Source organism: Oncorhynchus nerka, linkage group LG24 (genome assembly GCF_034236695.1).
Source record: "Oncorhynchus nerka isolate Pitt River linkage group LG24, Oner_Uvic_2.0, whole genome shotgun sequence".
NCBI classification, from domain to species: Eukaryota; Metazoa; Chordata; class Actinopteri; order Salmoniformes; family Salmonidae; genus Oncorhynchus; species Oncorhynchus nerka.
This window is the reverse complement of record NC_088419.1, coordinates 42,591,722-42,618,746: the sequence shown is the minus strand read 5'-3', so window position 1 is coordinate 42,618,746 and position 27,025 is coordinate 42,591,722. Positions and strand designations below refer to the sequence as shown.

General features: G+C 44.7%; 1 protein-coding gene across 1 annotated transcript in view; it reads right to left on the bottom strand.

Annotated features, from left to right (window-relative positions):
- LOC115107505 (fibronectin type III domain-containing protein 1-like) overlaps nt 1-24,628 on the bottom strand; it is an 84,395-nt gene extending 59,767 nt beyond the window's left edge. Inside the window, exons 1-6 of the mRNA XM_065008915.1 lie at nt 24,494-24,628; nt 11,957-12,151; nt 11,576-11,662; nt 8,618-8,686; nt 3,883-4,164; nt 3,629-3,727 (exon numbers count right to left, since the gene is read on the bottom strand). Of these exons, the coding sequence (XP_064864987.1) occupies nt 3,629-3,727; nt 3,883-4,164; nt 8,618-8,686; nt 11,576-11,662; nt 11,957-12,151; nt 24,494-24,566 (805 nt within the window). The 5' untranslated portion in view covers nt 24,567-24,628. The remainder of the gene's footprint in view (nt 1-3,628; nt 3,728-3,882; nt 4,165-8,617; nt 8,687-11,575; nt 11,663-11,956; nt 12,152-24,493) is intronic.
- Nucleotides 24,629-27,025: the final 2,397 nt, after the last annotated feature.

Sequence of the window (27,025 nt, the reverse complement as noted above, 5' to 3'; positions counted from 1 at the left end):
GGATTAACCTATACATCACCAAAGAAACAGAGGAGGAGTAGGATAAGTGTATGGCTAAAGGCTAAAAGACCTGGCCATCTAGTACGTTCAGAATAGAGAGTAAAAGGAGCAGATTTCTGGGCACCGTAGAATAGATTTTTAAGGCATAATGTATTGACAAAGGTATGGTAGGATGTGAATACAGTGGGGGTAAACCAGACAGACTGACATACAAACTCACAGACAGACAAGACATACAGACTGACTGATATACTGTATCCACTCACAGACAGACAGAGAGACAGTGAGACAGAGAGACAGACAGACAAATAAACAGACAGGTAGGCAGACAAACTTTAAACTCAACTGTAAACCTAGCTTCATGTCCACAACCTGGCTCAACGCTAACCCTAGTAAAAACCCTAACCCTAGCTCTCCACATCTTGACTCAGCTCTTGGAGTTAGGGTTGAGCCGGGATGTGGACAAGAAGTTAATGTTAGGGATGTGGCTATTGTTAGGGCTGAGCCAAGATGTGGAGATGAAGCGTGGACTAGGGTTGGGGTTAGCAGGGAGTTGATATGAAGCTAGGGTTAGGCTTAGGGTTGAGGCTATGTTTAGGGTTGATCCCCGAATGTGGCATGTCTGTCTGTCTGTCTGTCTGTCTGTCTGTCTGTCTGTCTGTCTGTCTGTCTGTCTGTCTGTCTGTCTGTCTGTCTGTCTGTCTGTCTGTCTGTCTGTCTGTCTGCCTGTCTGCCTGTCTGCCTGTCTGTCTGTCTGCCTGTCTGCCTGTCTGCCTGCCTGTCTGCCTGTCTGCCTGTCTGCCTGCCTGCCTGTCTGTGGGAGAGAGTGGAGGGAGCGGGAGAGAGGAGGAAGGGGAGAGAGAGTCAACAGACAGACAGACCGAGGAGGGAAAGAGGGAGGGAGAGGAGGCAGGGAAAGAAGCAGAGAGAGATAATGGAGGGGGAGGAGGGAGAGAGAGAAGGGGGAGAGTGAGGGAGAGTGAGGGAGAGGGTGAGAGAGGGTGGAGGTGAAAGGGGAAAGGAGAGAGACATTGGAAAGAATTAACAAAAAAACAGAGCAAACTAGAATGCTATTTGGCCCTACACAGAGAGTACACAGCGGCATAATACCTGACCACTGTGAGTGACCCAAAATTAAGGAAAGCTTTGACTATGTACAGACTCAGTGAGCATAGCCTTGCTATTGAGAAAGGCCGCCGTAGGCAGACATGACTCTCAAGAGAAGACAGGCTATGTGCTCACTGCCCACAAAATGAGGTGGAAATTGAGCTGCACTTCCTAACCTCCTGCCCAATGTATGACCATATTAGAGAGACATATTTCCCTCAGATTACACAGATCCACAAAGAATTCGAAAACAAATCCAATTTTGAAAAACTCCCATATCTACTGGGTGAAATTCCACAGTGTGCCATCACAGCAGCAAGATTTGTGACCTGTTGCCACGAGAAAAGGGCAACCAGTGAAGAACACACACCATTGTAAATACAACCCATATCTATGCTTGTTTATTTTATATGGTGTCCTTTACCATTTGTACATTGTTAAAACACTGTATATATATATATATAATATGACATTTGTAATGTCTTTATTGTTTTGAAACTTCTGTGTGTGTGATGTTTACTGTTCATTTTTATTGTTTCTTTGACTTTATATATTCACTTTATATATTATCTACCTCACTTGCTTTGGCAATGTTAACACATGTTTCCCATGCCAATAAAGCCCTTGAATTGAATTGAATTGAGAGAAGAAAATGAGGAGGGATTAAAAGGCGGTAGAGAGTGAGACGACAGACATGAGATAAACGAGAAAAACGTCAACCTTTTTACACATCTTTTCACATTGACTGCAATGTATTGAGAAAAACATCAACCCCGTGACACTCATCTTGTTCCATTGACTGCAATGTATTGAGAAAAACTCAACCCTGTGACACTCATCTTTTCACATTGACTGCAATATATTGAGAAAATTATCAACCCTGTGCCACATCTTTCTCCATTGACTGCAATGTACTGAAGAAAAGTCAGCTAGTGTGACATTTTAAATTTTTACCAAAACGTGTTAGGATGATGTTTTCCTATGATGCAGTGCCTTCTGAAATTATTCAGACCCTTTGACATTTTTCACATGTTGTTAGGTTACAGTCTTATTCTAAAATGTATTCAATGGTTTCCCCCCTCATCAATCTACAGACAATACCCCATGATGACAAAGCAAAAACAGGTTTTTAGAAATGTTTGCTAAATTATTAAAAATCAAAAACTGAAATATTACATTTACATAAGTATTCAAACCCTTTACTCACTACTTTGTTAAATAACCTTTGGCAGTGATTACAGCCTCAAGTCTTCTTGGGTATGACGCTACAAGCTTGGCACACCTGTATTTTGGGAGTTTCTCCCATTCTTCTCTGCAGATCCTCTCAAGCTCTGTCTGGATGGAAGGTGAGTGTTGCTGCACAGCTATTTTCAGGTCTCTCTAGAAATGTTAGATCGGATTCAAGTCCGGGCTCTGGCTGGGCCACTCAAGGACATTCAGAGACTTGTCCTGAAGCCACTCCTGCATTGTCCTTGCTGTGTGCTTAGAGTCGTTGTCTTTTTGGAAGGTGAACATTCACCCCAGTCTTAGGTCCATCAAGGATCTCTCTGTACTTTGCTCCGTTCATCTTTGCCTTAATCCTGACTAAACTCCCAGTCTCTACCGATGAAAAACACCCCCACAGCATGATTCTGCCATCACCATGCTTCACCGTAGGGATGGTGCCAGATTTCCTCCAGATGTGACGCTTGGCATTAAGGTCAAAGTGTTCAGTCTTGGTGTCAGCAGACCAGAGAATCTTGTTTCTCATGGTCTGAGAGTCTTTAGGTGCCTTTTGGCAAACTCCAAGCAAGCTGTCATGTGCCTTTTACTGAGGAGTGGCTTCAGTCTTGCCACTCTACCATAAAGGCCTGATTGGTGGAATGCTGCAGAGATGGTTGTTCTTCTGGAAAGTTCTTCCATCTCCACAGAGGAACTCCAGAGCACTGTCACATTGACCATCGGGTTCTGATCACATCCGTGACTTAGGCCCTTCTCTCCCGATTGCTCAGTTTGGCCGGGCGTTCAGCTCTAGGAAGAGTCTTGGTGGTTCCAAACTTCTTCTATTTGAGAATGATGGAGGTAGCCAAGCTTGTAGCAAAAACCAAGCCATGAGGTCAAATTAATTGTCCATAGAGCTCAGAGACAGCATTGTGTCGAAGCACAGATCTGGGGAAGGGTGCCAACACATTTCTGCAGCATTGAAGGTTCCCAAGAACACAGTAGCTCAAAGATTGCTGTGGATTTTAATTGATTTAATCCATTTATAATTAGGCTGTAACTTAACAACCTTTTGAAAAAGTCAAGGGGTCTGAATACTTTTTGACAAAAAATATGTAGTTGGTTTTTACATTGCTACTGTATATTCTCAGCCTGTCGAGTGGTTGAAATGGTTTAAAACTCTTGAGTGTTGTCTGAAGATGAGTTCCTCGCAGCTGGACATAGTTATGCGTGATTATAAAGGCATCTAATCATGTTATAAAGGCTCATAAATATATTATAAAGGCTCATAAGGTGGTCATAAGGTGGTCATAAGGCCTACCTGGGGGAGTTTTTTTGGTCAGGGTGGCTCTGTTGCTTGGCACGCTCCGCCCCGTGGCTCTCTGTGCCTGCAGTGATACCACATAGATGGACTCAGACGCTACGAATAGAGGGACATACCAGACACATAGGCCAGCGTTTACACACTAGGACACACTATTGATGGACACACTACACACACTCTACATACTGTTCACACAAGAATATTCTAAATGAGTAGCAAACCCGGTGTGAGAGAGATCCAGGTGCTCTTACCTAGTTTGGGGTTGTGTCTGTTTCTCTGGTCAGCCTGTGGCTGGGTGTGGTGGTGGTGGTGTTGCGACCTCTGGTCCAGCAGGGGTGTCCCTGCCCTGGCCCTATCTGGCTGACGAGGGCCGGAGGATGATTGGGGGGGTCTCCGGATCCGCTGCCCCCTGGAGGAGGTCAGGCCTGACGGGCGCACCCCCCCATCAACCACTGATCCTCTTCCTGTTCTCACGGGGATCCCGACAGGGGAGTTAGCCCTGGTCCACATGTCTGGAGTAGGAGATGGACGAGCTGGAAGAGAGAGAAAAATACAGCTGAAGTTCAGCATGGTTCACCTGACCTTGATAAGACAAGGTCGACATGGTTGACATGCTGAGATAACTGTGTGAGGGCCAGGCCAGTACCAAGTCTTTAAAATATATATTTTCACTTCAATGAGTTTTATATCTCATAATTATGTTTTGAAATGTTTCAAATGAAATGGAGAACACAGGGAAACTACCCATATGTCCTACTTTGCCAAAAGACTTTCCTCTGAGACACTGTAATCATGGGAGATGTCACAACGTGGACACAGACAGAGACCAGGGACAACACAGTCTCCCAATGCTCCCACTTCCTGCTTCTTACTTCCTGGTGTAATCACATGATGTCTGTCTCCAGCCTGGACAGCCATCTCAGACAGACAGGCTGACAATCCCCCCATCCGTCTTCACCTCCCCTCCCTTGCTTTGCTGGCTTCCCGAGTGATAGCACGGACAACATAACAATTAAAAAAACATTTCCCTGCCTTTGTCCTCATCTCTCATCCCTCTGTCTCTCATAATCATTATCAGATGGAAGGCTCTCTTGTCTTCTTTCCCTCAGAGTAAATGTATTCCTATGCAGCAGAGGCTGATACAGTCCTGACAAGTCAGAGTAGATGTGGGCATAAGATAGGGTCAGACAGGGTGAGTCAGTGGACTTGCATGAATTATTCCCTGCTGGATCAGTGCGAGAGAGAGAGAGGAGAAGGGAATACAATGAGAGGTAGTAGGAGTTGGGATTAAAGGAGGATAGGACAAGAGGTCCTGACGCGACAAAGTCTGTATGTCAGAGGGTTTGCTGACCTGGGGAGGATCTCTCTCCTTTCTCTCCTTTCTCTCCTAGCCCTCCCTGCTCTCTCTCCTTTCTCTCCTAGCACTCCCTGCTCTCTCTCCTTTCTCTCCTAGCCCTCCCTGCTCTCTCTCCTTTCTCTCCTAGCCCTCCCTGCTCTATTCACCTTTCCACTCTCTTTTCCTCCTTGGCCCTGGCTGCACAGCTAAGTGGAGCTCTGTCTGGCACGACACAAGTTTACTACATGTAAAAAAAGATTTTGGGATCTGATTCATTCCATTTTTGTGAGTAGTTACAGCTAATGAAAACATATTATTTTTTACATTAAATTATTAATACAGATCTACTTAATTAAATTGTGTTATTGAAACACTACTTAATTGAGAAATAATCATTAGAAATTGGCCAGATGTATTCAGGTAATCATGTTTCAACTCAATTAGAACAAGTTCCTCCCAAATTAAACAATTGTGTCAATTCTAGCTCTTTGAGTTGCATTCATCCTAACTACTACATTTTTTAAAAAGCACTTCTTTACATTCAAACGTTTTATTTGGTATAGTGGTATAGTGGCCATTTCAGTAGGGCGCTTTGTGTTCCCATCTGTTTCTTGCTCATCCGCCAGCTAACCAACTGTCACACCAGCCTTCGCTTTGGCTCCGCCTCCTGTCCAGCTCAGGAGATCGGCATCGCCGGCCTTCTAGCTGCTACCAAACCTGCTGCTGGCAAACGCCCTTCACTCATCAACTCTGGACTTGTCACCGTTTCCGGACGGTGGCTGCATCCACTGGCTGGAACGACCAGGCCCTGTTGACGGTTTTCCGCAGCGGGCTACAGGCAGACATCCAGACCGAGCTGGCTTATCTGGACCAGCTCATCGTTATGCCCATCCGCCTGGATACTCTCCTGAGTGCCCGTCAGCGCCCATCCCGGGGGTTCGGCTCTCTCCCATGAACCTCCAGCGAGCCTGAGCCAATGGAGGTGGGCACGACACACCTTCCCCCAGAGGAACGTCAACGCCACCGTCAACAGGGTCTCTGCTCCTAATGCGGGGAGTCGGACTCCTAATGCGGAGTCTCTGCCCCCAAGCCCATCCTCCTTCCTGACACCTTCCCAGACTATCCTGGTCCTCCACTAAGTCTTGCCCCAGTGCAGGCAATTTCCTAGACTGGTCCGTAGCCTCATTCTCACGCATTCCTCTAGTCCCTTTACAAGCCCCTATCACAGTCCATGCCCTTAACAACCATCCCCTAGGAACAGGACTGGTGTGCCAGACCACGATTCCCATTTCCCTCACAGTTGCTCACAACCACCATGAACACATCACTTTCCTCATCTTCGACTCTCCTGCACACCCCGTAGTTTTAGGTTTCCCCTGGTTACAGTTGCATAACCCCAGGATATGGAGGATCGTGGGGGATCGTGAGTTGCTGGCCGTCAAGAAGGCGCTGAATACATGGCGGCACTGTCTGGATGGTGCTCAACACCTTTTCCTTGTTTGGACGGACCACCGGAACCTAGAGTATATTCGAGCAGCGGCTGAACCCGTGTCAGGCCAGGTGGGTCCCATTCTTCGCCAGGTGTGACTTTACCCTCACCTACCGGCCAGAATCTAAGAACATCAAGGCAGATGCATTATCCCGGGTGCATGACTCAGAGGTTCGGAGGGAGAAAGTGACACCTATTATTCCTCTGTCCCTTATTGTGGCTCACCTGCCCACTGTCCTGAAAGGCGTACCTACATGCATTGTGATGTGTGGGACCGTCTCCTCGCCTGGGCACACACAGCACCTGTGTCGGGGCACCCATGTATAGCCCGTACTATCTACTGTCTGGTGGCCCACCTTGGCCCGGGACATCTGGGTTTACGTATCTTCCTGCTCCACCTACGCACAAAGCAAGACACCTCCACCTATGGCAAACTCCACATGCTGCCGGTTCCACAACGACCCTGGTCCCATCTGGACTTTGTCACAGACCTTCCCCCCTCGGAGGGGCACACCACCATCCTGGTCGTTGTGGACCGGTTTTTCCAAAGCCTGTCGTTTGATTCCTCTGCCTGGTCTCAATGGAGGCTCTCTTCTCTCACGTCTTCCAGCACTACGGGATCCCGGCGGACATTGTGTCTGACCGTGGTCCTCAGTTCACCTCCTGTGTCTGGAAGGCCTTCATGGAATGACTGGGGGTCACGGTCAGCCTCACCTCTGGGTACCGTCCCCAATCAACTGGGCAAGTGGTAGAGTAAATCAGGAACTGGGTAGGTTCCTAGTTACTGTCAGGATCGGCCAAGGGAGCGGGCTGCGTTTCTGCCTCCATCACTCCTCCACTAACCTCACACTCTTTCAGTGTGTTCTAGGCTAATCTGGTGCACATCAAGTTCCACCAAGTTAAGTCAATTCTACAAGAGACAAATATATTTAAGTGATAATGCCCTCGAAGCCGGTGTTTGGAGGTTATATTGGCACCGTTGTTGTTAGGCCCGAAAAAGAAGTCGAGGGCCGGAATCCGTACCAATATATCCTTCAAACACCGGCTTCGAGGGCATTATCACTTTTATACAACGGGGTTACCAACATATTCAAATAATGATGAACATATTTTCGTTAACTTTATTTGATCCATTTATTCATACTATTTCATCCACAAGATATAGTCCCGACACAAATCTAAGGTTGCTGATCGGTTCGGTTCCCAGAGACTCGACCCAGGCATTCAGTCTTTTTGTTCTGTATCTATGGACGCGAACCAGTCATTCATTCTAAATGTTCCATTGCCCTTTCACCTGGCGTGAAGCTGGAAAGGAAGCAAAATAGCTGCACTTCGTTTCATTTGACCTGTTTTCTACTGATAGTTATTTGTGTACAGTACCAGTCAAAAGTTTTGGCACACCTACTCATTCAAGGGTTTTTCTTTATTTGGACTATTTTCAACATTGTAGAATAATAGTGAAAATATCAAAACGATGAAATAACACATATGGAATCATGTAGTAAACAAAAAAAGTGTTAAAAATGTGAGATTCTTCAAATTAGCCACCCTTTTCTTTGCAACTCTGCCTAGAAGGCCGGCATCCCGGAGTCGCCTCTTCACTGTTGGCGCATTGAAACATGAGAAATCCTATCTCGTCTATTATTATATCTCTCTCTGCACCACTCTGCCTGTCTGTACCTCATAGAGAGAAAGAGCTCCTGCAGAGAGCAGACTAAGAAATGTCCCAATTTGGTTTCAACCAGCTGATTTTTTGTTCCTTTTATCTGTCTGTCTGTCTCTCTTTCTCTCTTTATCTCTCTCAAAAGTGGTCCTGCGCATAATTTTACTTGGGCTACAGCCTGCAGATGTCTGGAGCATCGACTCAACAATCCTCCGACCACCAGATGCCAGCCTCTGTGTTTCCTGAAGCCTGGGGATCCAATGCGCTATGGGCCAGGCCAGGGCAGACATACCATTAGTTTGGGATAGATAGACCCACTTGACTGTTTCTCTGTCTACCAGAGTCATAACATTAGGGCCGGAGGACCGGAAAAGGGATATATTTTTTAACTCTGCGATGATAGCTGCAATTTTACATTTGCCTCTGCAATGGAACTTCTTAGGATTGTTTAACTTCTAAGACTAAAATGTGAAGGAACAATATTCATTTTGGTGTTACCTGGAGTTGATACGTTAACAGGTGCCCCGTCCGCCACTGCGAAGCCATCCAGTTTGACCCACTCACCACCTGGGGAACAGGTAAACATACACAGGTAAACCCTTAGGGTCAACTTAGAACAAGTAAACATCCATACAAGTACTGTAGACGTCACACAGGTCAAACAAATACAGGTGAGCAAAAAGAAAGGAGGACCAAGGCACTCTTCATATAATTAATTAAAATGCCTTTATTTATATGGCATGTTCAATGGAAACAAAGTTGAAAACCTCTGATGCGTTTCGGCTACATGGCCTTCATCGGGGAGTACAAAGACATGATAAGATATGCTTTCTATTAGTACTGGGAAAAATGGTGTTATTGTTACAGACATTTCAGTCGAGTTGTCACACTCTCTCGCTCTCTCTCTGTTTCTCCCCATCTCTATCTCCCTCCTTCTGTCTCTCTCTCTCTCACTCCTGTCTCACTCTCTAACTCTCCCCTCTCTCTGTCTCTCTCTCTCTCCCTCTCTCACTCCTGTCTCGCTCTCTAACTCTCCCCTCTCTCTCACTCCTGTCTCGCTCTCTAACTCTCCCCTCTCTCTGTCTCTCTCTCACTCCTGTCTCGCTCGCTAACTCTCCCCCTCTCTCTAACTCTCCCCTCTCTCTGTCTCTCTCCCTCTCCCTCTCTCCTGTCTCTCTAACTCTCCCCTCTCTCTCTCTGTCTCTCTATCTCTCTCTCTCTCTCTCTCTCTCTCACTCCTATCTCGCTCACTAACTCTCCCCCTGTGTCTGTCTCTCTCTCTCTAACTCTCCCCTCTCTCTGTCTCTCTCCCTCTCTCTGTCTCTCTAACTCTCCCCTCTCTCTGTCTCTCTCCCTCTCTATCCGTAAGTGATATTATGGACATGTTGCTATAATAGAGCGCTATGTCTGGCCAGACACATTAATGATGCAGAAGCAACGTGGTGTTATTTACGATGACTAATGCTGCTAGCATGCTGTGGGAACAGATAGATTTGCAAGGAGCACGTCGTCTCACACACACACAAGCGTTTGCACTGATTTATGGTGAATGGTGTTCGATAGACCGCTGGGACCACAACACGACACACACACACACACATCCATCCAGACACACACTACTGTTCAAAAGTTTGGGGTCACTTAGAAATGTCCTTGTTTTTGAAAGAAAAGCACAATTTTCGTCCATTAAAATAACTTCAAATTGATCAGAAATACAGTGTAGACATTGTTAATGTTGTAAATGACAATTGTAGCTGGAAACGGCTGATTTTTAATGGAATATCTACATAGGCGTATTGAGGCCCATTATCAGCAAACATCACTCCTGTGTTCCAATGCACAATGTTTTAGCTAATCCAAGTGTATAATTTTAATAGGATATTTCATTAGAAAACCCTTTTGCAATTATCTTAACACAGCTGAAAATTGTTTTTCTGATTTAAAGAAGCAAATAAAATGGCTTTCTTTAGACTAGTTGAGTATCTGGAGCATCAGCATTTGTGGGTTCGATTACAGGCTCAAAATGGCCAGAAACAAAGACTTTCTTCTGAAACTCGTCAGTCTATTCTTGTTCTGAGAAATGAAGGCTATTCCATGCGAGAAATTGCCAAGAAACTGAAGATCTTGTACAACGCTGTGTACTACTCTCTTCACGGAACAGAGCAAACTGGCTCCAACCAGAATATTAAGGGGAGTGGGAGGCCCCGGTGCACAGGGGACAAATACATTACAGTGTCTAGTTTGAGAAATAGACGCCTCACAAGTTCTCAACTGGCAGCTTCATTAAATAGTACCAGTGAAGAGGCGACTCCGGGATGCTGGCCTTCTAGGCAGAGTTCCCCTGTCCAGTGTCTGTGTTCTTTTGCCCATCTTAATCTTTTCTTTTTATTGGCCAGTCTGTATTGGCCAGTTTTTATTGGCCAGTCTGAGATATTGCTTTTTCTTTGCAACTCCTCTTTCTATTCTGATACTCAACTAGTCTAAGAAAGGCCAGTTTTATTGCTTCTTTAATCAGGACAACAGTTTTGAGCTGTAGCTGTAGTTGTTTCCAGCTACAATAGTCATTTACAACATGAACAATGTCTACACTGTATTTCTGATCAATTTGATATTATTTTAATGGACAGAAAAATGTGCTTTTCTTACAAAAACATTTCTAAGTGACCCCAAACTGATTGAACTGAACGGTAATGTACATGCAGCAACCACAACTTTGACAGATGGGGTACATAGACGCAAACACACTCCCACGCACAGGTTTAGACAGACAGACAGACAGACAGACAGACAGACAGACAGACAGACAGACAGACAGACAGACAGACAGACAGACAGACAGACAGACAGACAGACAGACAGACAGACAGACAGACAGACAGACAGACAGACAGACAGACAGACAGACAGACAGACAGACAGACAGACAGACAGACAGACAGACAGACAGACAGACAGACAGACAGACAGACAGACAGACAGACAGAGTCAGTGATTGACCACAACACAGGGGTTTGGGTTATTGGACCGAGGCTGAGTTTGGAAGTGGAAAACTAGGGTTGGCTGCTGATGAAGTATAGCCCTGTGATGCCAAGCTCCAAGCTCAGAGGCAAATGGAGTAATGACAAAAGCAGGCTTGGTAGGTTTTATACTGCAGCAACTGCTGCTGCCTGTGTGTATAAAAACGTAATGTCTTGAATTGGGTTTTATAAGGTGAGATTAAGAATAACCAGAGAAACCCATAAAGCCCTAAAAATAATGCCCAGTAAAAATCTAAAATAACTATGCTGATGTTACCTCTCAGTGCCTATGTTTCAGTTGGGGTTTGTTGTGACTGTAAAAACACTGTTGGCCCAAAGTACACGTTTAACATCATGTGCTGAAATGCATCTCCCACCTTCTGGTTTACAGTGGAACACATACTGCTCGCACACATACACGCACGCACACACACCTCACCTCCTGGCGTCTCTGCTCTGTACACAGGTTTGCTTATCCCCTCCTTGTTCTCAGCACTCATCTTGAGAAAGTGCAGAACTCCGGGCTCTGAAACACACTCCGTAGTTTAGGTTCTCTCTCTCTCTCTCTCTCTCTTTCTTTCCCTCCCTCTCCCTCTCCCCCGTCTCTCTCTCTCTCTTTCCCTCCCTCTCCCTCTCCCCCCGCCCTCTCTCTCCCTCTCCCCCCCGCCCTCTCTCTCTCTCGCTCTCTCTCTCTCCCTCCCCCCCGCCCTCTCTCTCACCCTCCTTCTTTCCCACTTTCTCTTTCTACACCTTTCCCACTCCCACTTTCTCACTCTCTCCCTTCCCACCCTCTCTCTGTCTTACTTTCTCCAACTCTTACCTACATCCTCCAGTACCTTGGACCGTCTGTCCTTGTCCACCTTGATGAAGCGGAGTGTCCTCATGGACTTGCCGTAGCCAATGTTGTAGCGGTCCACCGGCCGACCGTCCAGCTCGTTGGGAGGTTCCCAGCTTACCCTCAGGCCCTTGTCCACCAACGTCAGCTGCACGTTCCGCGGCCGCAGGGGCTTGTCGGCTAACACACACCACACCACACACACACACATCACAAAAACATAACATCTTCAGGAAATGAAAGCATTATAGATGACTAAATGTTGGTAAATTCAAAAGAAGGAGGAGAAGGGGCTGATGAGGAACGGCGAGAGTGAGGGTTATTTTTCTGTCTTCTTTTTGTCTGCACTTATTCCAAACAAAGCCAAGCAAATACCAGTATAATACAATTCAAAATAATAATAATAATACACGCGGAAAGATAACATTTGAGATCTCTTCATGTATTCTTTATTTTGATAGTGTTGAAAATGCATGTTATTGAGGTGACCGGAATAACACGCTCCTAAGTCCAACGTCAGACCTAGCAAACGCAATAAAGCATTTTGTGGAAACATGAATATAAAACTCCCAATCTAACTCGTGTGAACGGCCATGTGTGAGTGTGCAGTTGGTAAATCTCCAGCAGTTGATAACTCCAGTTGTGACACTCACAAAGGAGAACACAGAAAATAATTCATCACAATCACAAACAACGCCAGCCTGTCGTTGGCTCGGATAACACAACTTCCAGCTGATTCTTATCTTCTGTAATGCCAAAAGACAATTATTACACATAGTCAAAGGGATGCACGGGAGTCCTGGTTGCAGTATTGAAGTATCTGCTAGGTGAATAGGAAACATGATCTAGTCCTGAACTGTCTAAAGAAAATCCCCACCTGATGCTCATGATCATTGTGCAATCTCTCCAACAGTCTACAGGGTGGCTTCCTCTATCACGTTCACTAACTGCCTGTAGGAGTCTCCTACAGTAGTTTCCAGGTGTCAGTCCTGTTAGAACCCTCCTCGCTCATAATTTCCAGATGGAAATCAGGGTTTCGCGATCCCGTGTCACACTGCAGTAAGCAGGCTCTCCCAAATCTTTATTGGACTGATCTGTTTTCTCTGCCTTCCTCTATATTTCTACTGTTTGCTGAAAGCGCTTCTCACCACTATGTCTGCTTACTGTATGATGCAACCACTCTGGCGCCTAGCCCAGGAACACAGAGCCAAACACAATAACTGGAGATACTTGTGTGTGTGTGTGTGTTTCTGTGTGTGTGTGTGTGCGTGTGTGTGTGTGTGCGTGTGTATGCAACTGAGCAAGCAGCATGTGCAGAAGTAAGCCCTAAGGATGTGTCATAGCCTCGTCCAAAAATTGTCTCAGAACCCCTCTGGGTCATGCACCTGCGCTTCTCTGCAGGTCTGATTTTTACAGCCTACCAACCCCTTTTTCCCACAACACACACACACACACCTCAGTGGGTACTCTAACCCACATACCATAGGCGGAAATCCCAGGGGGGACGGGGGGGACATGCCTCCCCCAATATATCACTGTAAACATAACTATGTATTTTCAATAATATTAATAATACGCAATGAAAGCACTTGTCCTGATTATAAAAACACTTAATAGCGTGTTTTTAATTAAAACATGTTATGGCAAGGCGTTCCCCGAGGGGAACTCCCCCCCCATTCAGCTGAAAAGGTGGCGCGGGAAATTCAAATATATTCTTTAGAAATATTTGACTTTCACACATTAACAAGTTCAAGCAAGTGAAAGATAAAGTTCAAGCAAATGAAAGATAAACATCTTGTTAATCTACCCATCATGTCCGATTTTTAAAACGTTTTACAGCGAAAACACAACATATATTTATGTTAGACAACCACCAAATCAAAAGAAAAACAATTCTTTCCAGCCAAAGATAGTCACAAAAGCTGAATTAGAGATAAAATGAATCACTAACCTTTTGATAATCTTCATCAGATGACACTCATATGACATGTTACACAATACATTTATGTTTTGTTCGATAATATGCATATTTATATCCACAAATCTCGGTTTACATTGACGCCATGTTCAGAAATGCCTCCAAAATATCCGGAGGAATTATAGATAGCTTCGCCAGATAACAGAAATACTCATCATAAACTTTGACGAAAGATACATGTTCTACATATAATTAAAGATACACTGGTTCTTAATACAACCGCTATGTCAGATTTTTTTTAAACGTTATGAAAAAAGCATACCATGCAATAAACTGAGACAGCGCTCAGACGTAAATATATTTCTCCGCCATGTTGGAGTCAACAGAAATACGAAATTACATCATAAATATTCCCTTACCTTTGATGATCTTTCATCAGAATGCAGTGCAAGGAGTCCTAGTTCCACAATAAATTGTTGTTTTGTTCCATAATGTCCTATACTAGTGTCCAATTAGCTGCATTTGCTAGCACTCTCAGCTCACGTGCCCAAAAGCTGATGCTGGTCCAGGAGAACTCGGACGAAAACTAAAAAAATATATATTCCAGGTCGAATACACTGGTCAAACTAAGTAGAGAATCAATCTTCAGGATGTTATTTTCATATATATCCAAAAACGTTCCAACAGGATCATACGTTTTCATCTACAGCCAAATGGAACGACGGTGACATCAACAGACAAATGCGCCACAGGGAAATTGCATTCTGCCAAGACAGTGACTATTACCCCTCCCACCCAGTTCACACCAGAGGCCCCATTCCACGTTCTACTGAATGAGGACATCTAGTGGAAGGCGTAGGAAGTGCTACCAGATCAATATCTTATTTGGAAGGGAAGGGGCGATGATGTCAAATTTGACCCACATTCAGAATTTCACTTCCTGTTTGGAAGATTGCCTGCCATATGAGTTCTGTTATACTCACAGACATAATTCAAACAGTTTTAGAAACTTCAGAGTGTTGTCCATCCAATAGTAATAATAATATGCATATATTAGCAATCTAGGAAAGAGTAGGATGCAGTTCACTATGGGCACGCAATTAATCCAAAGTGAAAATATTGCCCCCTATCCCCAACAAGTTTTAAGATTCAAAAGATTGCGACCCCCCCCCCCCCCCCCCCGCCCTTTGCCTCACAATGGTTTGATCCACTGCCAGTTCTTTAGCTGGCAAGATAATAGAGGGTTCGTATCTACTGTCCGAAAGGCACTCAATGCACGTAACTGACGTGAGGTTAATCCAGTCAATCGTGCCATATCAATGTTTAAAAAATAATAATGTTGGCAGGGTTCACACACTAATTTGCAGAGCTGGCGCGCAAACTAAAGCAAACATTTACTATCAAGTTAGCTAGTACCTATTCCATTTATGTGGCGTCGTCAAAGATGGGATCTTCGCTATCGTCAGTTTATTCCAAGATCAGCATGCAGCTGTAGTGCTTCAAAGTCCCTGTGATACGGTCTCGTTGCAAAAGCTAAATTGTCGCCAGGGAACTTTTACATTTTTTATTTCACCTTTATTTAACCAGGTACATACTGGACTGATAAGGAACAGTGCTATAACTATTATTAATAGTAGTAGTATTATAATGATTTAAACATTTACATTTTACATTTAAGTCATTTAGCAGACGCTCTTATCCAGAGCGACTTACAAATTGGTGCTTTCACCTTATGACATCCAGTGGAACAGCCACTTTACAATAGTGCATCTAAGTCTTTTAAGGGGGGGGGGGGTGAGAAGGATTACTTTATCCTATCCTAGGTATTCCTTAAAGAGGTGGGGTTTCAGGTGTCTCCGGAAGGTGGTGATTGACTCCGCTGTCCTGGCGTCGTGAGGGAGTTTGTTCCACCATTGGGGGCCAGAGCAGCGAACAGTTTTGACTGGGCTGAGCGGGAACTGTACTTCCTCAGTGGTAGGGAGGCGAGCAGGCCAGAGGTGGATGAACGCAGTGCCCTTGTTTGGGTGTAGGGCCTGATCAGAGCCTGGAGGTACTGAGGTGCCGTTCCCCTCACAGCTCCGTAGGCAAGCACCATGGTCTTGTAGCGGATGCGAGCTTCAACTGGAAGCCAGTGGAGAGAGCGGAGGAGCGGGGTGACGTTAAACATTTGAACAAGTTGGGACAACCCTTCAGTTAACTACTGTACCTATCAATTATCCAGTAGTAGTAATTATGGTTCCTCAATATACATTTAACATATTACAACGTAGGCTGTGTTACAGCACTACTTTTGGTGTGCCCCTCAGGAATTGCTCTTGAGAAGATTTCATGTAATTGTCCCCTCCAAAGTTGATATCAGATTTTCGCGCCTGCCACATACAACTCTCCACAAATTCAGCAAACCAGTGAAACCATGGCCCAATATACTCATCCCTTCACATGATCAATACACCAACCCCAAACCATCATGACATCATGGTTCTCTGTAACCAGCGTAGCCATGAGTCAACTACACTGCAATGCTACCTACTGCTAATCCTGTGAATTAGGAGTTCACACTTTCGCTCTACACAAACACATTATGTCCAACACACACACTCTCTACACACACACACTCTCACTCTCTAGTCCCTCTGTGACAGATGTTCACTAGCCCAGGTGCTACCCGTTTAACCAAACATAACCACGCCCAGAGATGACATCCCGAGGTGAGACCCATCAGCGGTAGGGTTGATGGACACCTGAGTGACAGGTGAGAGAACCTGGGTCGGCCCCACGTCAGGTGATCAAACACGCTTGCAGTCGACACGCTGGAAAGTATTAGCTACATGCTTTCGCTCCCTGTCTGTCAGTCTGTCTCAATAGATGTTTCTCTCTGTTTCTCCCCTGTGTTACAGTTGAAACCCGAAGCTCAATCTGAGATCTGCCAATCCTGTAGAAGTGCTCCTGTAGAATTCCTCTTGGTGAGGCGGAACGGAGAAATTCCTGTGGCTTGCGAGGACATGATTCCCTCTTTTCCCCTTCTCCCTTTCTCTAACTTGATTCTCTCTCTGTCTCTCCGCCTCTCTGTCTCTCTGTCACTCAACCAGTGACCTCCTGTCGACTCTGTTCCAATAGCCTGGTCCCTCCCCGGAACTCCTCTTATTTTGTTCATCACAATGCTACAGTAGTGTCATACTTGGCTAGGCTTTTGGGGATTCTAGGCTTTTGTGCTTTTACTAAGTGCTTACTGTAAGAAATGAATAGCCTTCGGCACTGTGTGGAAGTCTGGAGGAGTGGAGAGGAGTAAAAGAGGAAGGGGGAGCAGTGGACAAGAAAAGCACAGAACCACAACAAACAGCATCTACGTTTAATTGGATGACCTCACTCACTGAGCACGCATGTCTGAGAAAAAGAGAGAGAGAGAGAGAGAGCTGGAGAGAGAGAGAATAGAGAAAGAGAGAGAGTGAGAGAGCAGGAGAGAGGGAGAGAGAGAGAGTAGAGAAAGAGAGAGAGTGAGAGAGAGGGAGAGAGAAAGTAGAGAAAGTGAGCAAAGACAGGAATTGGAAATAAGGAAGTCAGACAAAGAGGGTTAAGAAAGATTTGATGAGAAATGGAGAGAGATAGAGAGAGGAGATTAGGGGAGAAAGGGTAAGGGAGAAGAGAGGGCTATTGTAACGTGGCAGCTAAATCAGATCAACAGGGATTCATTAGCTGGCTAATCTTCTCCAAAACTCCAGCCTTTTGAATTTTTTCCACTCAGGCCTTTTTTTTCCTCTGGTGAGCAACAGGTACTCTCACAGCAAGTGTGAGCGTGGCTCCAAATTGATTTCACAAACCGTGCGCTCTAGGCACTTCTAAAACATCTGTACTGTCTGTGGATCGGAATACTCTGTCTGCCTGTGCTATCTCCATTTTGCACTTCACCTGCTAACATGGAATGGAATGGATAGTGATAATGAGACCCCAGTAAAACACAAGGTAACCTGCCTGTGCCCCTCAACCTGCTCAGGGAGAACTTCCTATCTGACAGATCAAAATGCTGGATCATTTGTCAGCCTGCCAAGTCATTTGGCTTCAAAGTGTCTTGTTGTTGTCATTGTTTGAGCATATTTTACACTTCCCTGTCACACTGAATAACCCTCCCGCTGGGCACAGACGTCAATTCAACGACTATTCTACGTTGATTCAACGTGATTTAATTGAAACGACGTGGAAACAGCGTTGACTCAACCTGTGTGTGCCCAATGGGCTTCTACTGACAATAATGATGGTTAGGGGATGTGCTCAGGGAGGTCTTTCGAGATGGATATTCCATGACTCTGTCCACCCCGATGTTCATCATTCCAATTAGTTAGAAGCATGTGTTGACCTATTCTCCTATCCCTATGGTAACAGAGGAAACTGAGAGACACCTGTTTCCAGTGACGAACCATGGCTATTGGACCTAGGCCTTCAGTGGGTAAAAAAAAATCTTCCAGCACATTGTACCAAACGCAAAACAGAAAAATAACATAGCATCACTTAATGCGCCCAGCTGAATCTAACAGACCTGAGGCTAAGCCACGCTTCATGCTGCCACTCACACAGACATAGCAACAACAAGCACACTGCTTGCACAGCCTAACGCCATCACTTTCCCACTATTACCAAAAGCGACAACAGTGACACATCCAAGGATGTGAGTGTAACAGGCGTGTGATGCTGAAAGGACCGTGTCCGTAATACCAGCACACTCCATGTAGGAGAGAATACTTTTTGTAAAACACAGAGGGCCGATAGAAAGACAGCTGTCACTCACAGCCTGAAGTTAAAGAATAAGCAGCACATTCACTCTGACATAATACGCAGGTAGATTCCAATGATAAGGAGACAAAAACACAACCATTAGGCTAAGCATTTCCCAGTCGAAAAGTACAACTATTACTCCAACATCGTCTTCACATTCACATGAAGTTTAAATGCAACAATGTTTCACAAACATAAGTGTATTTAAAACAAATATATGCAACATTGTTGCACAGGTCGTAGAGGCAGACAACAAGGATTATACAAACCCCAACTGTTGCAAACAAGTGATAGCCTAGTAGCATAGGGAAATCATGACTAGACGCTAGCTGGGCTATGGGACAGTGGATACATCTGCTGGAACTGTTAACAAGCATTGCCTGTGGAATGTGGGGATTGCGATGCTATAACTCCATGCTATCAGCATCCAGGATCCAGACAACCTGTTTTATAATGATCATTTGAAACTTAAGTTCTTGTTGAAAGTTTAATCTTGAAAAGGGCCAAACTAACAAATTAGCAACAACATCCTCTTCGATAACACCTGCTGCAGCCGCTACATGCTTTTAACTAACCTACAACAAAGTACTTACCTAGACCGTGGGAAAACTACTGCTCACTATTGGTAATGACCTTCCGGCCTTCGAGAAGGCAGACATTTCCATACGTAAAAATTGTAATTGGTTGATTCCACTGTCACTCCAAAATTCTGCCATAATCAGGGTCAGGTTCAATTAATTTGAATTAAAGTCATTTTATAAAGTAAACCAAATTCTAATTCCAATTCCACATTTTCCTAATTGGAAAGCTTTGAAGAGAATTGGAATTTGACTGTAATGTAAATGGAATTGACCCCAACCCTGGCGCTAATACAGCTGAATGGCAGATGCCTTCTATTTAGCTTCTGAGGGCCTAGCCCTGGTCTGACAAACACGGCTGTAGCTCACCGACCTTCCACCGCAGATGCGGAAGGCTGACGTTGGCAGATGCGTTGGACTGAGACGGTGGTCATATCTCTAGCTTAAACTGACAGATTTTGATGAGGATTTTTAAAATTATGTTACTTAGATTGATGCAAGGGCGAGTCATTAGACTCTTACTAACCTGATTTTTTAATGACTACCTCATCTCTGTACACCACACATACAGAAAATTGTTAGGTCCCTCAGCCGAGCAGTGAATTTCAAACACAAAGCAGGTAGATGGGTAAAAAAATAACAATAGTCACTACAAAGATACAAATGTCCTTCATAAACTCAATTGCCAGAAAGGGATTTCACCATGAGGCCAATGGTGACTTTGAAATTGTTACAGAGTTTAATGGCTGTGATTGGAGAAAACTGAGGATGGATCAACAACATTGCAGTTACTCCACAACACTAACCTAATTGACAGAGTAAAATGAAGAAACCCTGTATAGATAAGAAATATTCCAAAACATGCATCCTGCTTGCAACAAGTAATACTGCAAAATATATGGCAAAGCAATTAACTTTTTGTCCTGAATACAAAGTGTTATGTTTGGTGCAAATCCAATACAACATATTACTGAGTACCACTCTCCATATTTTCAAGGAAAGTGGTGGCTGCATCATGATATCGGTATGCTTGTAATCGTTAAGGACTGGGGAGTGTTTCAGGATAAAAATGTAACATATTGGAGCTAAGCACAGGCAGAATCCTAGAGGAAAACCTGGTTCAGTCTGCTTTCTACCAGTCATTGGGAGATGAATTCACCTTTCAGCAGGACAATAACCTAAAACACAAGGCCAAATCTACACTGGAGTTCACAGAAGGTTGCTGAGGGGAGAACGGGTAATAATAATGGCCAGAATGGAGTGAATGGAATGGCATCAAACACCTGGAAACAATGTGTTTGATGCATTGAGTCCGCTCCAGTCATTACCACAAGCCCGTTCTCCCCAAATAAGGTACCACCAACCTCCTGTGCTGAAGACAGTGAATGTTCCTGAGTGGCCGAGCTACAGTTTTGACTTAACGAACCAGTTAAAAGTTTGGACACACCTACTCATTCAAGGGTTTTTCTTTATTTTCAAAAATGATCTACATTGTAGAATAATAGTGAAGACATCCAAACAGTGAAATAACCAAAAAAGTGTTAAACAAATCAAAATATATTTAATATTTTAGAATCTTCAAAATAGCCACCCTATGTCTTGATGACAGCTTTGCAAACTCTTGGCATTCTCTCAACCAGCTTCACCTGGAATGCTTTTCAAAGAGTCTTGAAGGATTTCCCATATATGCTGAGCACTTGTTAGCTGCTTTTCCTTCACTCCGCAGTACAACTCAACCCAAACCATCTAAAATGAGTTGAGGTCGGATGATTGTGGAGGCCAGGTCATCTGATGCAGCACTCCATTACTCTCCTTCTTGGACAAATAGCCCTTACACAGCCTTGATGTGTGTTGGGTCATTGTCCTGTTGAAAAACAAATGATAGTCCCACTAAGTGCAAACCCGATGGGATGGCATATCGCTGCAGAATGCTGTGGTAGCCATGCTGGTTAAGTGTGCCTTGAATTCTAAATAAATCACAGACAGTGTCAATAGAAAAGCACCCCCACACCTCCTCCTCCATGCTTCAACGTGAGATCCACAAGCGTGGAGAGCATCCGTTCACCTACTCTGTGTCTCACAAAGACACGGCAGTTGGAACCAAAAATCTAAAACTAGGACTCATCAAACCAAAGGACATATTTCCACCAGTCTAATGTCCATCACTCGTGTTTCTTGGCCCAAGCAAGTCCCTTCTTTTTATTGGTGTCCTTTAGTAGTGGTTTCTTTGCATAAATTTGACCATGAAGGCCTGATTCATGCAGTCTCCTCTGAACAGTTGATGTTGAGATGTTTCTGTTACTTGAACTCTATGAAGCATTTATTTGGACTGCAATTTCTGAGGCTGGTAACTCTAATGAACTTATCCTTTGCAACAGAGGTAACTCTGAGTTTTCCTTTCCTGTGGCGGTCCTCATGAGAGCCAGTTTCATCATAGCTCTTGATTGTATTTGCGACTGCACTTGATGACACAAATTTTACGCATTGACTGACCTTCATGTTTTCAAGTAATGATGGACTGTTGTTTCTCTTTGCTTGTTTCAGCTGTTCTTAACATAATATGGATTTGCTTTTTACCAAATAGGGCTATCTTCTGTATACCACCCCTACCTTGTCACAACACAACTGATTGGCTTATACGCATTAAGAAGGAAAGAAATTCCACAAATTCCTTTTTAACAAGGCACACCTGTTGATTGAAATACATTCCAGGCGACTACTTAATGCATGGTTGAAAAAATGTCAAGAGTGTGTAAAGCTGTCATCAAGGCAATGGCTGGCTACCTTGAAGAATCTCAAATATAAAATATACATTTTTGGGTGGTTACTACATGATTCCATATGTGTTATTTCATAGTTTTGATGTCTTCACTATTATTCTACAATGTGTTTTTTTTCAAACATTTCAGAAAATCCCTTGAATGAGTAGATGTGTCAATGGTGTACGTACTGGGAGCAGAGTCAGGTGCAGGAGAGCAGAGAGTTGTGAATAGGCACACACTTTATTGGAGAAACCAACAGACGGCAAACTCTGTTGGAGAAACCAACAGACGGACGCCACTGCGTCGAAACCTCCAGCCAATTGGCAAAAGTGCAAATACGCAAACAATCACAATATTAAGTACAAACAAATAAACATACCTCGTGAAAAAAAACACGGAATAAACGCATACCAGTATAGCGCGTCAAAATAGACACGTAACACAAAACAATCTCACAAAAAGACATGAGGGGGAACAGAGGAATAAATACAATACATGTAGTGTGATTGGGGAATGAAAACCAGGTGTACAGGGAACAAGACAAAACAAATGGATAAATGAAAAATGGAGCGGCGATGGCTAGAAAGCCGGTGACGTCGACCGCCGAACACTGCCCAAACAAGGAGAGGAGCCGACTTCGGCGGAAGTCGTGACAAGATGAGTTAAACTTTTGTCTGGTACTGTAACTCTATTTGAAAATATATGGCAAGACCTGAAAATGGTTGACCAGCAATGATCAACAACCAATTTGACAGAGCTTGAAGCATGTTGATGGAGTTTAACTCAGAAAAAGTCACAGCTGTTGAGGGCCTCCCGGGTGGCGCAGTGGTTAAGGGCACTGTACTGCAGCGCCCAGGCTCTGTCGTAACCGGCCGCGACCGGGAGGTCTGTGGGGCGACGCACAATTGGCCTAGCGTCGTCCGGGTTAGGGAGGGTTTGGCCGGTAGGGATATCCTTGTCTCATCACGCACCAGTGACTCCTGTGGCGGGCCGGGCACAGTGCGCGCTAACCAAGTTTGCCAGGTGTGCTGTGTTTCCTCCGACACATTGGTGCGGCTGGATTCTGGGTTGGATTCTGGGTTGGATGCGCGCTGTGTTAAGAAGCAGTGCGACTTGGGTTGTGTATCGGAGGACGCATGACCTTCAACCCTCGTCTCTCCTGAGCCCGTACGGGAGTTGTAGCGATGAGACAAGATAGTAGCTATTAACAATTGGATACCACGAAATTGGGGAGAAAAGGAGGTAAAATTCAACAACGAAAAAAAGTCACAGCTTGTAATCAATGCCAAAAGTGCTTCTACAAAGTATTGACTGTGAATACTTATGAGATATTTCTTTTTTTAAATTCTCAATCAATTTGACACAATTTCAAAAAGCAGGTTTTCAAACTGTTAAGCATTTTTCTTTTCATCATTTGTCCCCCAAATAATATACCCTCATATTTTGCATAGTTTGTGTGACCCAAAAATATTGAATCTATGTTGAATTCAGGCTGTAACATAACCAAATGTGGAATAAGTCAAGGAGTATGAATTCTTTCTGGAGGAATTATAGCCAATTTTGACTTTCGGGAGGAAATCCTTCATCTCTGCCTCCGGGACAAGATTCATCCCAATAAAAGTCAAACTGCTAATACGTGGAAGCTATAGTGACACCTAGATGCATATGGAGCGAGATTGACAGAAACTTTATGAGAAAGTCAACCTTTTCCTCCTTGCCCCTTCTCCCTGCGAGGTTGGAGTTGAAATCCGGGCCATCATATGGAGTTGCTACTGGCGCCAATTAGAATACCCTTTTGGCACTGTGACGTCCCATTATCAATCAAAGCAGTTTTTTCTTCATATTTCTTTGGTTTGGTGATTGATACTAATCATATGGCTTATGATCTAATATTCGTCATCTTATTTTAATTGTAGAGCAAAACTACTTCAGTGTGCGCCAATGAGGTAAGCGCATATTCCATGACTCCTGCGCTCAAAAGGCTACATCACATTTTCCTTCCAGACCAGAAACGATGAAAGACCTAGTTTCACAGCCCAAATTCATTATTATTGCTCACTTTGACTGGTATGTTCATTCCCCATCTGCAAACTGTTAAGCATTTTTCTTTTAACCATTTGTCCCCAAAATAATATACTTTCCCTCATATTTTGCATAGTTTGTTAATGCCACAAACCAGAAGATTTGCTAAAATGAGTCTCTCACAAACACTTTTCCCTGCAATGCAACGTGGTAATTATGATATATGTCCCAGCAGCAGCTTAATTAGAAGCTATTGGTTTCTTGACGTGATATAAAACAAACAAAGAAAAACAATTGTGGATTGGGAACTGGATATTTATATTTATGGGGTAAATAATTAATTGATTATCGATTAGGCTATTAGCCCAGCTCCACATATCCCAGACATAAATCAATTACTAGGGTGCTACCTCATTAGTGAAAAACTAAAACCATGCATCTGCTCTGAAAATATAAATGAAAAGGGTGATTTTACCTGTTGATCCAGTACTTGATGCACAGAAGGTGGCGAAAAGCACTAAGAGAGTCCGTGCTGTGGTGGATGCCATAGTGAGTATAGTGCTCTAGTCCCGCGGTGCTGCGCAACAGAGGGAAAGAGGAGGGAGAGGGAAGGCTGGCTGGACTGGGAGCACCTTCAGCGGGGACAGTAATAACCGGATGCATCTGGTTTTCAGGGGAACTCATAGAGTAAGATAGAGTACTCATCTTTGTATCTGTGCCATTATAGCGTCTGTGACAGCATGGGCAGTGCCATTGAGGCAATCTCCATTTCGAAATAGCACATTTTCTTCTTCACGATTGGCTGATCCCTCCTGATGAACCCGTTGGACATGACTCCAACAGGGTCGCCAAATGAAGTTGGAAGTACTACATTAAAATGGCGGAAGCCTCTAATGGCGCTGCCAATGTAAATACAGCCTTTTGGCCACTAGATGCCGCTATCATTCTCTATAGGGGAAATGGAAGTGAGCCTGTGACATGACTGCCGCTTTTGGATGTTAACCAGTATTCCCAGGGATACTTCAGAGGAGATAAGAATCTCAGTGGCCAATGAATGGGGAAACGTATAATGCCCCACCCAGCAGCCTGTCGACCAATCGCATTCACATTGTCAGGCTGAGTCACGCCGTTGCTAAACTAATCATCAAACAATCCCTTCTAAAGGTCAGGATATGAGTCGAGAAACCTGCATACTTTCCTCAAAGTACTTAATATTGCAAGCTTCTTGTTCACGTAAATCATGCTCATGTTGGGTTTTTCTGCTAGTGCACAAATGACTGCCATTGACTCCTTGAATGAGAGATCTCCTTGTCGGAGTGTATCCAGAATGCACCACATGGCCCATTGACGGGCAACGCACACAGTGGGCATTAATATGACATTAATAAAACATTCCCAAACCAGAAACCGTGGATTGATGGCAGCATTCGCGTGAAACTGAAAGCGCGAACCACTGCTTTTAATCAGGGCAAGGTGACTGGAAACATGACCGAATACAAACAGTGTAACTATTCCCTCCGCAAGGCAATCAAACAAGCTAAGCGTCAGTATAGAGACAAAGTAGAATCTCAATTCAACGGCTCAGACACAAGAGGTATGTGGCAAGGTCTACAGTCAATCACGGATTACAAAAAGAAAACCAGCACTGTCACGGACCAGGATGTCTTGCTCCCAGGCAGACTAAATAACTTTTTTGCCCGCTTTGAGGACAATACAGTGCCACTGACACTGCCCGCAACTAAAACATGCGGACTCTCCTTCACTGCAGCCGACGTGAGGAAAACATTTAAACATGTCAACCCTCGCAAGGCTGCAGGCCCAGACGGCATCCCCAGCCGCGCCCTCAGAGCATGCGCAGACCAGCTGGCTGGTGTGTTTACGGACATATTCAATCAATCTCTATCCCAGTCTGTTGTTCCCACATGCTTCAAGAGGGCCACCATTGTTCCTGTTCCCAAGAAAGCTAAGGTAACTGAGCTAAACGACTACCGCCCCGTAGCACTCACTTCCGTCATCATGAAGTGCTTTGAGAGACTAGTCAAGGACCATATCACCTCCACCCTACCCGACACCCTAGACCCACTCCAATTTGCTTACCGCCCAAATAGATCCACAGACGATGCAATCTCAACCACACTGCACACTGCCCTAACCCATCTGGACAAGAGGAATACCTATGTGAGAATGCTGTTCATCGACTACAGCTCGGCATTTAACACCATAGTGCCCTCCAAGCTCGTCATCAAGCTTGAGACCCTGGTAGGCTTGATTACCAACAACGACGAGACGGCCTACAGGGAGGAGGTGAGGGCCCTCGGAGTGTGGTGTCAGGAAAATAACCTCACACTCAACGTCAACAAAACTAAGGAGATGATTGTGGACTTCAGGAAACAGCAGAGGGAACACCCCCCTATCCACATCGATGGAACAGTAGTGGAGAGGGTAGTAAGTTTTAAGTTCCTCGGCGTACACATCACAGACAAACTGAATTGGTCCACCCACACAGACAGGATCGTGAAGAAGGCGCAGCAGCGCCTCTTCAACCTCAGGAGGCTGAAGAAATTCGGCTTGTCACCAAAAGCACTCACAAACTTTTACAAATGCACAATCGAGAGCATCCTGTCGGGCTGTATCAACGCCTGGTACGGCAACTGCTCCGCCCACAACCGTAAGGCTCTCCAGAGGGTAGTGAGGTCTGCACAACGCATCACCGGGGGCAAACTACCTGCCCTCCAGGACACCTACACCACCCGATGTCACAGGAAGGCCATAAAGATCATCAAGGACAGCAACCACCCGAGCCACTGCCTGTTCACCCCGCTATCATCCAGAAGGCGAGGTCAGTACAGGTGCATCAAAGCTGGGACCGAGAGACTGAAAAACAGTCACTAACATTGAGTGGCTGCTGCCAACACACTGACTCAACTCCAGCCACTTTAATAATGGGAATTGATGGGAAATTATGTAAAATATATCACTAGCCACTTTAAACAATGCTACCTAATAT